The sequence below is a fragment of the Neoarius graeffei genome, chromosome 10 (assembly GCF_027579695.1).
Source record: "Neoarius graeffei isolate fNeoGra1 chromosome 10, fNeoGra1.pri, whole genome shotgun sequence".
Lineage (NCBI taxonomy): Eukaryota > Metazoa > Chordata > Actinopteri > Siluriformes > Ariidae > Neoarius > Neoarius graeffei.
In genome coordinates this window covers 78,933,102-78,947,432 of record NC_083578.1, presented here as the reverse complement: position 1 = coordinate 78,947,432, position 14,331 = coordinate 78,933,102, and the positions used below count along the sequence as shown (strand labels likewise).

The 14,331-nt window shown below is 39.5% G+C and overlaps 1 protein-coding gene across 5 annotated transcripts in view; it reads right to left on the bottom strand.

Annotated features, from left to right (window-relative positions):
• The window catches only part of tasor2 (transcription activation suppressor family member 2), a 60,602-nt gene that overhangs the window by 30,506 nt on the left and 15,765 nt on the right, over positions 1 to 14,331 (bottom strand). For 4 of the 5 annotated variants that reach the window (XM_060932357.1, XM_060932356.1, XM_060932360.1 and 1 more), the window contains 3 exons: positions 13,298 to 13,389; positions 11,893 to 12,030; positions 2,870 to 2,997 (listed from right to left, as the gene is read on the bottom strand). In XM_060932357.1, coding sequence (XP_060788340.1) covers positions 2,870 to 2,997; positions 11,893 to 12,030; positions 13,298 to 13,389 — 358 coding nt within the window. The remainder of the gene's footprint in view (positions 1 to 2,869; positions 2,998 to 11,892; positions 12,031 to 13,297; positions 13,390 to 14,331) is intronic. The other variant, XM_060932359.1, reaches the window with a different exon arrangement.

The window sequence follows — 14,331 nt, the reverse complement described above, 5'->3', positions numbered from 1 at the left end:
AACGGAAAAAATTGAAAACGCCTTCCAAAGTGGATAAGTTAAAAACGGCCCCCGTTGCATATCCATCTAAACTACCCAATACGCGAAACTCTGCTTGGATCTGCTCACGTCGGGTACGCGTTTACATCATACATATGTCATATACTGTACATGCCAGCCCGGGAAGTAAGAAAGTAAGTAAAAAAGTAAGAGCATGTCTGATTACATCGATCCAACGGACCTTCAAGCTGCTCTGGCAGCTTTAATAAACGTCCAGGAGTCCTTCGAACATCTATACCAAATCTGCACATATACCGTTAATGAACAGAGGCGGGTATAGCATGCTCTTACTTTTTTACTTACTTTCTTACTTACCATAGCCAGAGTAGTCAAAGTTTTCGCGGCGCAGATGTGCAGATCAGACAAGACGGAAGATGTCGCGCATGCGTGCAGACATAGCGGAGGTCTTTCACAGCACCGCCTGGCATGCACATCTGTGACAGAGCGCAATGCGTCTGTCACTAAACAGCGGTTCCTCCCGCTGGTCATGTTTCAATGGTCAAGTGCAATGGACTAAACCACAGTTGCAAAGACATTCCAAATACAATCTGTGTTGTATGTTTGCTGTGGGTTTGGTAATGGGGGCTTTACAAGTATGTTTTGTTACGGGTACATTTGTTACAACTTTTCATAGTAAAAGACGCGACACAGGTTTAAACAGCGCAAGCATTTATTAGTTTTCACTATAAACAATAGCATGTAAAGATTCATTAAGTGCGCACGTTTAACATCTGAATCCTTTTCTGCTAGAGTTTATCTAACATCAGCCAGAAATGTTTGTAGCCATTTACCTGCTGTAGTCTTCCGGGTGCGGGACCAAAGCAGAATGCAGGTCTGAAAGCGCTTTTCAAGGTTTCTTCCGCGATGCGCGGGAAAGCAGCTCATTAGAGCGGAGAGAAATGGTCTAAAAATCTTAAGTAAGTGTTTGTTGTAATATTTAAGGTCTGCACATTGTTGTAGGAGTGTAATGCATGCAGTGAAAATGTTTAGAACTGTTAAAATCTGTCTAGATGTGTGGATTGATTTTAATTGTGTTAAGACTGCCGTAGTCTTTTAAATATGCGCTGCACTGTTCATTGGGGGGATGGCCTCGGTAGGGAGAGGACGCGTGACTTGAGCTCTGTGTGAGTAATGCCAGAGTAGCCTAGCTTGCGTGGGCATTTTGTCCCAGAATTTTTTTTTTGTTTGGTTTTGTCATCAGTGTTTTTTTTTTGTCCTGTTTGTGTTAACTGGCGGCTTAAGAATAAAAAGAAAACTATTTTTGTACAAGAATTTTCCTTGTTTTGCTCATCATTCTGACTGACTACTCCATCCACTCGGCACACTCTATTACAACATCCAATTGAATTCCACACATTTATGCGTCACCGTATAGACGCAGATTTCCTCCTTGAAAACGGTCGTGTAGACGCGGAAAAAAGTGAGAACAAAAACGGACTTTTGCGTTTTTGTTTCAGACCGTCCCCGTGTAAAGTGGGCCTAAAACCGCCCAATCTGGCAACACTGGAAGTAAGGCGGAAGGTGGTTTGTAGACGTCACCTCAAGATGACGCCAACGATTGGTCAAATTTGCGGGAAAGTTGCGGTGATTGGATATAATTGCAACACCGCCCTGAATTCGCGGGGATTGGTTGAATTTGTGTTGAAGTTGCAAATCGCAACATCGTGAAATCCTGGAGGGTCTGAAAAAACACTTTCAGCAAAAATCTGATGCATAAAAAGATTGTAGGAACAATATACAGTATTATTCTATGCACATTCACTGGATATGAGCAATCGCACACTCTGATTGGTTATGCTACTACTACCCTATCAGCTCATATACCATGAGTAGAGAAAAACAAAATGGCGGAGCGTGTTGCCGAACGAACCGAGGACGAAATAAAAACTCTACTTGAAAACAACCCCACCCACCCAAAAGCAACAAAATATGGAATAAAATTATTTCATGATAACAACGCATCTTTTTTTTCCCCAATAATTATTATTATTATAGCATTTTTCACAAATTGATACTGTCATTTCACCCGTTTGTTTACATTCTAAGTGGAAATGATTTTGTCGGACGTTTTGTACAAAAGTTTTTATTTATCGAATTTGCAAAAAATAAAAATGCTCCATTTTTCAAAATCCAGTGAATATGGATAGAATAAAACAGTTATTCCACTCAACCTCGTCGTACATGGCTTATAGCCGACTCGGTGCTACGTGCCTCGTCGGCTATCAGCTCATGTATGACTCGATTTTGTGGAATAACTTATTCTAAATTATATACAAAAAAAAAAAGAAGATGCAGGTCAAGAGCTTGAGTTAATACTCATGTCAAACGTTATCTCAACATGTGATATCTCAGTGACTGACTGTTGCATGGTTGTTAGTGTCAGACTGACTCATTTGAGTATTTAAAAAAAAAAAAAACCCGTTGTTCTATTTTCAGTTCAAACCAGTCTGGCCATTGTGCTCTGACCAAAACAACAAGGCTTTCCTGCTTACAGAACTGATGCTCATTGGATGTTTTTTCCCTTTTCTATGTAAACTCAAGGGACTCTTGTGCATGAAAATGCCAGGAACTCAGCAGTTTCTGAATCACCAGTCAAAATCATGGAGATCACATATTCCACATTCGGATGTTTGATGTGAATATTAACTGAAGCTCTTGACATGTATCTCCATGATTTATGCATTGTTCTGCTGCTGCATTACTGGCGGATACAGCACGTACGCATGTATACATGTATGTGTACACACACACACACAAAATGTCCTACACCATCAGATTTCAGACATATATTTCAGAGACTATTTGAACAGCAGTACTAAATGATACTGACCTTTTCTCTTTCAACTCCAAAGAGCTAGCAGTTTTTCCATAGGAGAAAGCCACAATGGCGAATGGGCACACATGCCTTGGGCATGGCTCAACCTTTTCCCCTCCATCCAGCAGCTCATACATATAATACTGGGGAAAACAATTAACTTAGTAAGGCACAAAAACACACGACATCTCTTTTAATTCAAACTTCTGTTTAAAAAGAACACATTAATACATGGATAACCCTCATTTCCTACAGATAAATAATAATTAAAAAAAACACAACAACAAAAGAAAAAACAAGGCATTACAATTATGATAAAATTTTTTTACAAGTATGCAACATCACATTTATGCCCCAAGCAAACAAGACAAAAATGTATTTTTTTTCCTGGATGGTGGGTTTTTTTTTTTGTGTGTGTATAACTTTTCTAAAGGTTTTTGAGATAAAATCCTATTATTAAATATCAATGTTGGTATGAGAATGAGTTTTAATTTTCCCAGTCATCTCAGCATAAATGCTATTACTCTATCCACATTCATTGGATATGAGCAATCGTGTGCTCTGACTGGCTACTGCACTACTTAGGATATCAGCTCATATACGGTGAGTAGAGAAAAACAAAATGGCGGAGTGTGTTGCTGAACCAACCGAGGACGAGATAAAAATTCTACTCGAAAACAAAACCCCAAAAATGATCAAGTATTTAAAAGAAACAGAGGTAGCTAAAAGACTATAGTTCCCCCCAATATCTCCTGTTCCACACTTTAGCTGTCAGTCCCTGTGTCCGAAATCACTCCCTACTTACTATATAAGGCGCTATATAGTGAGGACGTTTCGGACAGTGTAGTGTTGTCCGAAACGATAGCGAGGATTATTACACCCTATATAGTGCACTCAAAGTATCGCACAATGAATCACGAAAAGTAGTGTACAACTGATGGTCACTAACCAAAGCAATATATTCCATCATGCATTGCGGTTGCACTGAAAGAAATCAAATTAAAAGTCTCAAATTTGATTTACTAAAAGGTCGCAGCAAAGAAGAAAGCATTCAGCCTTGATTTAAAAAAACTGAAAGATGCAGCAGACACAAAGTACTTTGTATTTATTAATGTGGGAAATGCGTTCAGTATAATATGTATTTATCACAAAAATACATGCATGTATTTATTATTTTGAAAATCCACCACCTGCCTGATGGCACGTTTTAATCGTGCGACAGTAATGACATGAATACCAGCGCGACGGACTAGTGTCTGAAAGCGTTTTTTCTTTTTACCAATTAGCACACTATATAGTCCTCTATATAGTAATTCCCTAAACAGGGCTCGACATTAACAGTTGTCTGCTTGTCCGGGACAAGTGATACTTAATGTCGGACAAGTTCATCGTCTCAGTTACTTGTCCGATCAGACAAGTGCCAAAATACGCCGATATTCAGGTTACATATCAAATTTATCAGTTTATTCACATGATTTCCGAAGCATCTCACTCGACATATTGTTTTGATGAATCGCCGGATGTTTCTATTCGGAAAGAGCGATGTGCGCATGCGCAATATTCCACTTGCGAAACCGGCCAATACCGCTTCGTGTATTTGAGCGTAAACGGTCGTTTATGATTGGTTTTAATCGTGTCATACACGTGGATTTGTTGACATTTCTGTTGGTGGGATCATTATTCAACTGTATATTTACGTTGAGTGTGTGGTAATTTCCAAATCTTTGAATTGTTGTTGATGGTGTTCATTATATAGCCGAGCGTGTGCTGGCGGGGAATGTGCGCCTGCATGCGTGTGGATTGACAGGGAGTGAGGTAGGAGTGGGGAAAGTTATCTATGAAATACCAAGCTGTCAAATGGCTGCTAATTAGGTTACCGGCTGTATTAATTAACTAATTAGTAATGGGAGTTTAGGGATTTGAAACATAGGGCTCTATAATTTAGATATAATTATGGATTATTTGAAATTATCTTTTTTTTGACCATTAAATACCATACAGGAGCCACACTGAATAATTAGACAACAATTAATCAGTGGAGGATATATATTCAAAATTAATAATTTAAAAATGAAAAATATATATAATTTTAATTTTCTGGTTTTCAATTTCTCATAAATAAATTAATGACTGATGGAGTCCAATTGATGGAGCAGAACTCAAGGGTTGATAGATGAAGATGAATAGAAACTTTACTTGTATCCATTCATCTGTGAGTCAATGGAGGTGTGGAGGTTTTCATAACAAGATATACAGTTAGGTCCATATATATTTGGACACTGACATAAATGTTTTTTTTACCTGTTTACTGAAACATATTCAAGTTATAGTTATATAATGGACATAAAGTCCAGACTTTCAGCTTTCATTTGAGGGTATCCACATTAAAATTGGATGAAGGGTTTAGGAGTTTCAGCTCCTTAACATGTGCCACCCTGTTTTTAAAGGGACCAAAAGTAATTGGACAATTGACTCCAAGGCTATTACATGGGCTGGTGTGGGCAATTCCTTCGTTATGTCATTCTCAGTTAAGCAGATTAAAGGCCTGGAGTTGATTTGAGGTGTGGTGCTTGCATTTGGAAGATTTTGCTGTGAAGAAAACATGCGGTCAAAGGAGCTCTCCATGCAGGCGAAACAAGCCATCCTTAAGCTGCGAAAACAGAAAAAACCTATCCGAGAAATTGCTACAATATTAGGAGTGGCAAAATCTACAGTTTGGTACATCCTGAGAAAGAAAGAAAGCATTGGTGAACTTATCAATGCAAAAAGACCTGGATGCCCACAGAAGACAACAGTGGTGGATGATTGCAGAATAATTTCTATGGTGAAGAGAAACCCCTTCACAACAGCCAACCAAGTGAACAACACTCTCCAGGAGGTAGGCCTATCAATATCCAAATCGACCATAAAGAGAAGACTGTATGAAAGTAAATACAGAGGGTTCACTGCACGGTGCAAGCCTCTCATAAGCCTCAAGAATAAAAAGTCTAGATTGGACTTTGCTAAAAAACATCTAAAAAAGCCAGCACAGTTCTGGAAGAACATTCTTTGGACAGATGAAACCAAGATCAACCTCTACCAGAATGATGGAAAGAAAAAAGTATGGTGAAGGTGAAGGTACAGCTCATGATCCAAAGCATACCACATCATCTGTAAAACACAGCAGAGGCAGTGTGATGGCTTGGGCATGCATGGCTGCCAGTGGCACTGGGTCACTAGTATTTATTGATGTGACACAGGACAGAAGCAGCTGGATGAATTCTGAGGTATTCAGAGACATACTGTGTGCTCAAATCCAGGCAAATGCAGCCAAACTGATTGGTCGGCGTTTCATAATACAGATGGACAATGACCCAGAACATAAAGCCAAAGTAACCCAGGAGTTTATTAAAGCAAAGAAGTGGAATATTCTTGAATGGCCAAGTCAGTCACCTGATCTCAACCCAATTGAGCATGCATTTCACTTGTTAAAGACTAAACTTCAGACAGAAAGGCCCACAAACAGCAACTGAAAACCGCTGCAGTAAAGGCCTGGCAGAGCATTAAAAAGGAGGAAACACAGCGTCTGGTGATGTCCATGAGTTCAAGACTTCAGGCAGTCATTGCCAACAAAGGGTTTTCAACCAAGTATTAGAAATGAACATTTTATTTACAATTATTTAATTTGTCCAATTACTTTTGAGCCCCTGAAATGAAGGGATTGTGTTTAAAAAATGCTTTAGTTCCTCACATTTTTATGCAATCATTTTGTTCAACCCACTGAATTAAAGCTGAAAGTCTGAACTTCAACTGCATCTGAATTGTTTTGTTCAAAATTCATTCATTGTGGTAATGTACAGAACCAAAATTAGAAAAATGTCTCTGTCCAAATATTTATGGAGCTAGCTGTACATTCTAAGCGGAAATGATTTTGTCAGACATTTTGTATAAAGTTTTTATTTATCGAATTTGCAAAAAATAAAAATGCTCCGTTTCTCAAAATCCAGTGAATGTGGATATAACAACACAGTTATTCCACTCAATCTCGTCGTACATGGCTTATAGCCAACTCGGTGCTACGTGCCTCGTTGGCTATCAGCTCATGTACGACTCGATTTCGTGGAATAACTTAAATAGCTGCTATAACTTAAGTGACAACAGGAACTTGTTTGCAGACATTCTGCAAGTCAAGTATAACTATAAATGGATAAAAGGTGTTATTCTTTATTAAATAGAAATGGCTAGCTATAGAAAAATAATACATTTTTAGTGTGGCTTCACACCTCCCAGTAACTGAGTATTTTCCTGTACCATCACTTGCTTCTTGCATTTTATTCCTTATTCAATGAATACATCATTATAGGTCATAATAATCAGCCAAGATTTAAGCAGTTACTGCACAATAGTTAACTATGTACATCACTTTTAACTGTTATGACAACATATTTTACTTAATGTAAAGAATTTCTCTTGATTTTCCAGGAGTGAATAATTTTTGCCATTCCTACATCCAGCAGATGAAGTGTGAAGACCCTTTTCAGTTGAAGGCTCAGTACTACAGTAATCATATAATATGCGTTTTTTTTTTTCATTCTATGCAGACAGAAAAATCAAGCTCAGACATGGTTGATGTTGCCCTAGGCCTGCTTACCGTAAGAACGCCTCCTGATTGAACACTGGGAGAATAGTCTAAACTTGGTTTAATAGCTGCGTCTTTATTTTTGCTCACATGATCCAGTCCTGATCCTACACCAGAACTAGGTGTAGGACCCTTTTCAGTGGTGCAGTGATCCACAGCTCCAGACACTTTCACTGAAAGGTCAAGAGCATCTGATACAGGATTTAAGGAGGCTGGTTTATCCTCCTTTGAGGTCAAATCAGCATCAGACGGCGGTGTGGACTTGTTAATAGCACACTGTAACACCTTTTCAGGTTTTCTTTCTTTCCACTGTTGGACAGCCGTTATGGAAGTGAAAGAATCTGGAAGTGGGTTTACTGTAGAGCTGCTCCCTCTCTCACAGACACACACAGGAGGGAGGGGCTGCTCTCTGTCTCTCTCTCACACACACACACACACACACACACACACACACACACACACACACACACACAGGAGGGAGGGGCTGCTCCCTGTCTCTCTCTCTCTCACACACACACACACACACACACACACACGAGGGAGGGGATGCTCGCTCTCACACACACACACACACACACACACACACAGGAGGGAGGGGCTGCTCCCTCTCAGAGAGACACAGGCTTGTAGCATCATGGCAGTGTAACGAGTAACGGCCTGTATTGTTATAAGTGTGTGTGTTCAGTGTCGTGTGTGTGTGTGTTCTGCCTGCGCCTTGCTCCCTGTCTGTAGTTGTGTGCATTGCCTCTGTCTTGCACTGCGGTGGTTCCCACGGTAGCCGGGGGGAGGAGTGAAAAAGTTACTTTTTTTTTTGCCATTCTGCCATGCTAGTGCGTTTTACCGGGACATGAGATTTCAGCATTTTTATTCTTCTTGGTCTGCAGCTTGAATAAATTTAGGCTATTGAATAACACTTTCAGTTAAAGTTGAGTCTGGTGCTTTGTGCTGACGCTACAATAGCCTACTATCACAATAAATATCCCCCGTAACATTTCCCGTTTTCTACTCATCTTTCTGTGATTGCCCCTCTTTCCCACGGTTGTATGTTGTGGGTGTGGCATTAGGTGGGAAAAGTGCTTTTTAGGGATTCATCAGATCATTCAACTGAGAGATAACTGAGAGCTGGTTCGGACCGAGCTGAGAAATATATTCGCTATGCAGAGAATAACGGCGTTTTTTAAAAGCAATGATGGTGGAAACAAGAATAAAAGAATGGACGAGGAAGAAAGTGTAGTGAAGAAAGCTAGAACGACGGGAGAAGGTGCGGGAAAATTATATAATGAGATGGAAAGCACACACCCCAGTGCAAACATTTAGATGGTAACATACAACACAGCAGAAAAACAAAGAATATATATACAGCTGGGCGTGTTGAGTTACAGATGTTAATTGCACATTAGTTATAGAAACTCAGTTCAGCTACAAAACTCAGGATATTGCACTGTATTTGGTATTGCATTGTATTGGGTATGGATGTAAAAGTGTAGAAATATAAAATATACAAAAGCTATAAAAACTAAAAAGTTGCTCTGTGAGGTTGCACTGTAATAAGTATTGCACTGTATCAGGTAAGTGTGAGAATATTGTCCTTTTAGGTCCTTGTTGGTGCATTGTTGCACCTGCCAGAAGTGGCATCAGTCAGTGCATGTAATGTGCCTTTTTCACTTGCAGAAGAACCTCACATCCGTTTTCAGCCTTTTGAATGGAAGAAGAGGCGGCATGCTAATCTGCTGGCTAACAAGTAGCAACCATAGAAAGTCAGTAAACTTCCTTTCCAAAACAAGGCAGATAGGTGATTGGAATGGTCGCTAACAATACGTAATGATAAACAACAATGCGTAATATTATTATCAATCTCATCTGTGAATGACACAGTTTTGTTAACATATGTTGCCGCCGTATACCTCTTCTTCCAATCAAAAGGCTGAAAACGGATACGAGTTCCCCTGCAAGTGACGTAATGTGAAAAAGGCTAATTGTTCAAGGTGGTTATGGCCTGTGGGAAAAAACTGTTTTTGAGTCTGTTGGTCCTTGCTTTGATGCACCTGTAACGCCTGCCTGAGGGCAGCAAGTCAAAGAACTCAGAGCCAGGGTGGGAGCTGTCCTTGATGATGTTGTTAGCTCTGCTGAGCTCTGCTCTCTGTTTAGCTACTGTTTGTTCATTCAGTTGTTCGTTATTCATTTTGTTCATTCGTTCATTCATTCATTCTCAATTAAATTTTGCGTTTTGTGTGTTGGTGTGTTTAAGGTTTGCGCTGCAATAAACCTTTAAAATGAAAACCTACTTGTGCTTGTGCCCCCATTTTTTTCCTTGTGCTCCTAAAATTTTTAACTTAGGAGCACGTGTGCTCCTGAAAAAAAAAAGTTAGTGTAGAGCCCTGTTTGTAGCATTGTTATTTGTTTCTCTTGTCCAAACTAGTGATATCTCATCAAGTCATAAATTTTATGATAATGTTACTTTTTGTGATATTTGTTACTGAACTGCAGAGTACTGATCTGTGTATATATAATGGTTAGTGTTTCTGGATCTCATAGTATAGTTATTTTGTTCTTAAAATTTTGTGTTCATAATTTCTACTCTACTGGAATATATTGCTTCTGAACTTCAGCATAATAATTGGTAAATTATGGTATCAATCAGTCTGTTTTACTATATTTTTGAACTTTTGCCTCAGAAATATCAAGTATTGATTACTTTTGATTCACAGATATTATGCATATGTTGTGAATTTGGAAACAAATGCCATAAAGATTGTTGGGTTACAAATAGTTTGTGGTTTTTTTCCTCAAATATTTCTTCGGACAAGTCAACTTCACATTCGGACAAGTAAATTTCCTTTCAACTTGCCCGACAGGACAAGTGGTTTCAAAAGTTAATGTAGAGCCCTGCTAAATAGTGAGGAGGGAGGAGTGAACGAGTGAGTGATTTCGGACACAGGGAGTGGCAGTAATGCACCTTTAAGTTGGTTTGCCAACTGCCAAAAAACCCTAAAGAAGAAGAAAACCCCAAAAAATACAAAAAAAAAAAGCAACAAAATACATAAAAGTCTCTTTTTATTTTTCAACAATTATTATAACAGCATTTTTCACAAATTGCTGCTGTTATTTCGCCGGTTTGTTTACATACTAAGTGGAAATTATTTTGTCTGACGTTTTGTATAAAAAGTTTTAATTTATCGAATTTGCAAAAAATAAAAATGCTCCGTTTTTCAAAATCCAGTGAATGTGGATAGAATAAAACAGTTATTCCACTCAATCTCGTTGTACATGGCTTATAGCCAGCTTGGTGCTATGCACCTCGTTAGCCATCAGCTCATGCACGACTCGATTTCATGGAATAACTTAAATATATAAAACTTTCACATTATTATTTTTCCCCATTCTCAGCATTTCTGAGGAAAAAAAAAAAAGTAACTTAACTACTGGACTACCGCGAGTTGGCCTAGTGGTTAGCGTGTCTGCCTCTCGATTGGGAGATTGTAAGTTCTACTCATGGTCGGATCATACCAAAGACCATCATAAAAATGGTACCTACTGCTGTCTGGCAAGGCACGCTGCAATACAGATGTGAGTGGGGAGTCAAACTCTCGCAGTTACCAGAGGACTAGACCTTCCCACTGTAACCCTAGCTATGTAATAGGCGAGAGGCCGAGGGCTATGGAAATGAAGATCGGCGCCACCCTATGCGCCACATGGCGTGGGAAGGACTTTGATAACTACTAGACTAAAGACTTAATTAGAACTGCTCTGATAATTCCATATCTAGGATTTTACTGTACAAGTGCTAGATCTCCCATAAGGCCCGCTTACTGTATTTTTCTCCCAATTATTTAATATAATTTGCTTCGCTAATTTATCACTTGCAGAAAAGAGCCTTTAGGTCTGTAAATTGCCAGTACAATAACTAAATTATTTGCTTTACGTTCCCATTCAAAGATAATACTTCAGCTCAATCCACTGGTTCCTGTCCAGCTGCAAAAATAACCAAGTGCAAATGGATACACCAAAACCTCACACTTACAAATTTACTGTCAGTGTTAAATTTACTGTCCTTTCTGATTCCGCTTTCTGTTAATAACCTCCTCAAAATAACTGTGGTTGAGGATACATTCATGGCAGACTCAGATTTTATAACTTGTAAGACAGGTTTAGGGGTGTGCGTGTGTGTGGGGTGGGTGGGTAAGGTACGAAGCGTGTTTGAAGGTGGTTCTTTGGTTAAATGCTCATAGGTGTGGTGGGCAGTGATCTATGCATGTGAGAATCCTCTATACACACACGAATAATGAGAATGCTGAGTACAGAGATATTTAGTGTACACAATAGTTAGATTCTACTATTTAGAGGTCCGGTAAAAGGTGTGTGTGTGTGTGTGTGTGTGTGTGTCAAAGCTGAATTGGACACACAATGAGCCGAGTGTTACCTGAGTCCTTTCAAATGCTAGAAAGGAGCTGGTGGTTGCACACACTGCTCTGAGCTGCTCAGATACATGGCAGTCATACCCAGCAGTTGGAGGTGTGAAGTTTTGCGTGTAGTTTTCCGTCACCTCCTTCACACGACCCTGTTGATAAAGCAAAAGTTTTTTTTTTTTTTACATTTTATTAAAAAAAACAACTTTATATTACACACACACACGGGGCTGCAAAAGTAGGTATACGGTAATGAAAAACAAAATGTTCGCACAAAACGTTATTTTATTGATTATACAAACATATCAATAATAAACATTTTAATCCCTCAAATGTTCAAACTGTTTGCCCCCAGCATTCACACACTCCACTAGTCGAGTGTGGACACCCATGCACACTCTGGCACAAAGGTCTTTATCAGCATCAAACACACAGGCAACTGTAAAGAAAGCTCAACAACGTCTTCACTTCCTGAGAATACTCAGGAAAAACGATCTGTGTCAGAAGCTGTTGGTGTCTTTCTACAGGTCGACAATAGAAAGCATCTTGACATGCTGCATCTCTGTGTGGTTCGCGGGGTGCTCTGCTGCCGATAAGAAAGCTCTGGAGAGAATCATAAAGACAGCAGAGAAAATCATCGGCTGCCCCCTTCCCTCTCTGTCAGACATCGCACACTCCCGTATTCTCTCCAGAGCACGAACTATCATTAAGGACAATTCTCACCCAGGTCACCATCTGTTTGAACTGTTGCCCTCTGGCAGGCGTTATAGGTTCATCAAATCCAGAACCACTAGATTCATAAACAGTTTCTTCCCATATGCCATAACATACCTAAACAAACAGAAATGACAACTGCCTAAGCCACCCTCTCACTTATGAACTCTTCACGTTGTACTTTTTATTCTTGATTGCATTCTGTATAGATGTTGTTTTTCATTGTTATACTGTTCTATTTATTTTATTATTTTACTATTTATTGATGGTATTGAGTACCAAGTTGGAGTAGCAGCATAATTTCGTTGTACTTGACATATGATGACAATAAAGGCATTGAATTGAATTTCCTGGCAGGCTCCCTGTATGAACTGAATCATGGCATCGACAGAACGTGGCTTGCATGCAAAACCCCTATCTTTTACACATCCTCAGAAAAAGAAGTCCATAGGGGTGAGATCCGGCGAGCGTGGTGGCCAGTCAATGGCTCCCCGACGTCCAATCCACCTGTTGGGAAATTCTTTGTCAAGTAGCGCACGCACATTGAGTACGAGGTGCGGTGGCACCCCATCCTGCTGCCGTTGTTTGTATATAATTCTTACTGTATACCTACTTTTGCAGCCCCGTGTGTGTGCGCGCGCGTGTGTATATATGATGACATTTTACTTATTTAAAAAAAAATGTTACAGCTTTTTATCTTTTTACCTTTGTCAACTTTAACAGAACAATGTAGCCGGTCTTGCCATCATACCAGAGCTTTAGGTCAAGGCAGTCAGAGTACTTTGAGATATACACACCTGTTTCAAAAGACAGATTAAAGACACTGAAATTCAGTGAAACCAGTCCTCCAGCTCTGCATGTAAAAATACTATCTACTTGTGTTTTTCCGTTTTGCTTTACGTCTTCTGAGAACAGGAAGGGCAGGTTTTGTTTGGCTTCTACGCAAGGTTTAAACCACTGTATAACTTGAACAGAACGTTTTGAAAATCAAGGTTCTCAGGCGTATAAAAGTATGTGTCCTCAGCTTTAAGCACAACATGCTGTACATATTTACAGTCAGGCCCATACAGGCCCAAGTATACTTCCTCAGACACGGTCCGTGCACAGTGCGCACGACACACATTTCACCATCAGCAAAGTCCACAATGTTGACTGCACATGGGCATGCAGTAATCCAGTAGCGGCAGTGCGCATGCATTTAGTTTGTGTGCCGAGTTGCGTCCGCAACAGCTGAAAATCAAGTATAGTTTGGAGACACTCATGTGCGCATGTCCGTGTCTGCGGAAGCATATCGTGGCCCGAAGTATTTAGACAGTGACACAATTTTCGTAATTTTAATCTCTGTACACCACCCCAATGCATCTGAAATGAAGCAATGAAGACATGATTGAAGTGTAGCCTTTCACTATTAATTCAAGAGATTTAACAAAACAAAAACAAAAAAACCCCAAGCTACACAAACCATTTTGGTCTTTTTTTTTTTTTTCAATATAGTCCCTCCATTTTCAGAGGCTCAACATTAATTAGACAAAATTAAGAATTATAAATATAAGCATCATTTTTAATACATGGACGCAAATCCTTTGCAGTCAATGACCTCCTAATGTCTGGAAGTCTGTTAGCCATTTGAGAACATTCCAGGTCTTTGCCTTCAGCAGCTCTTGGGTTGCTTTTGTGGTATGTTTTGGGTAATTATCCATCTGTACTGTGAAGCGCCAGCCTATCAGTTTTACAGCATT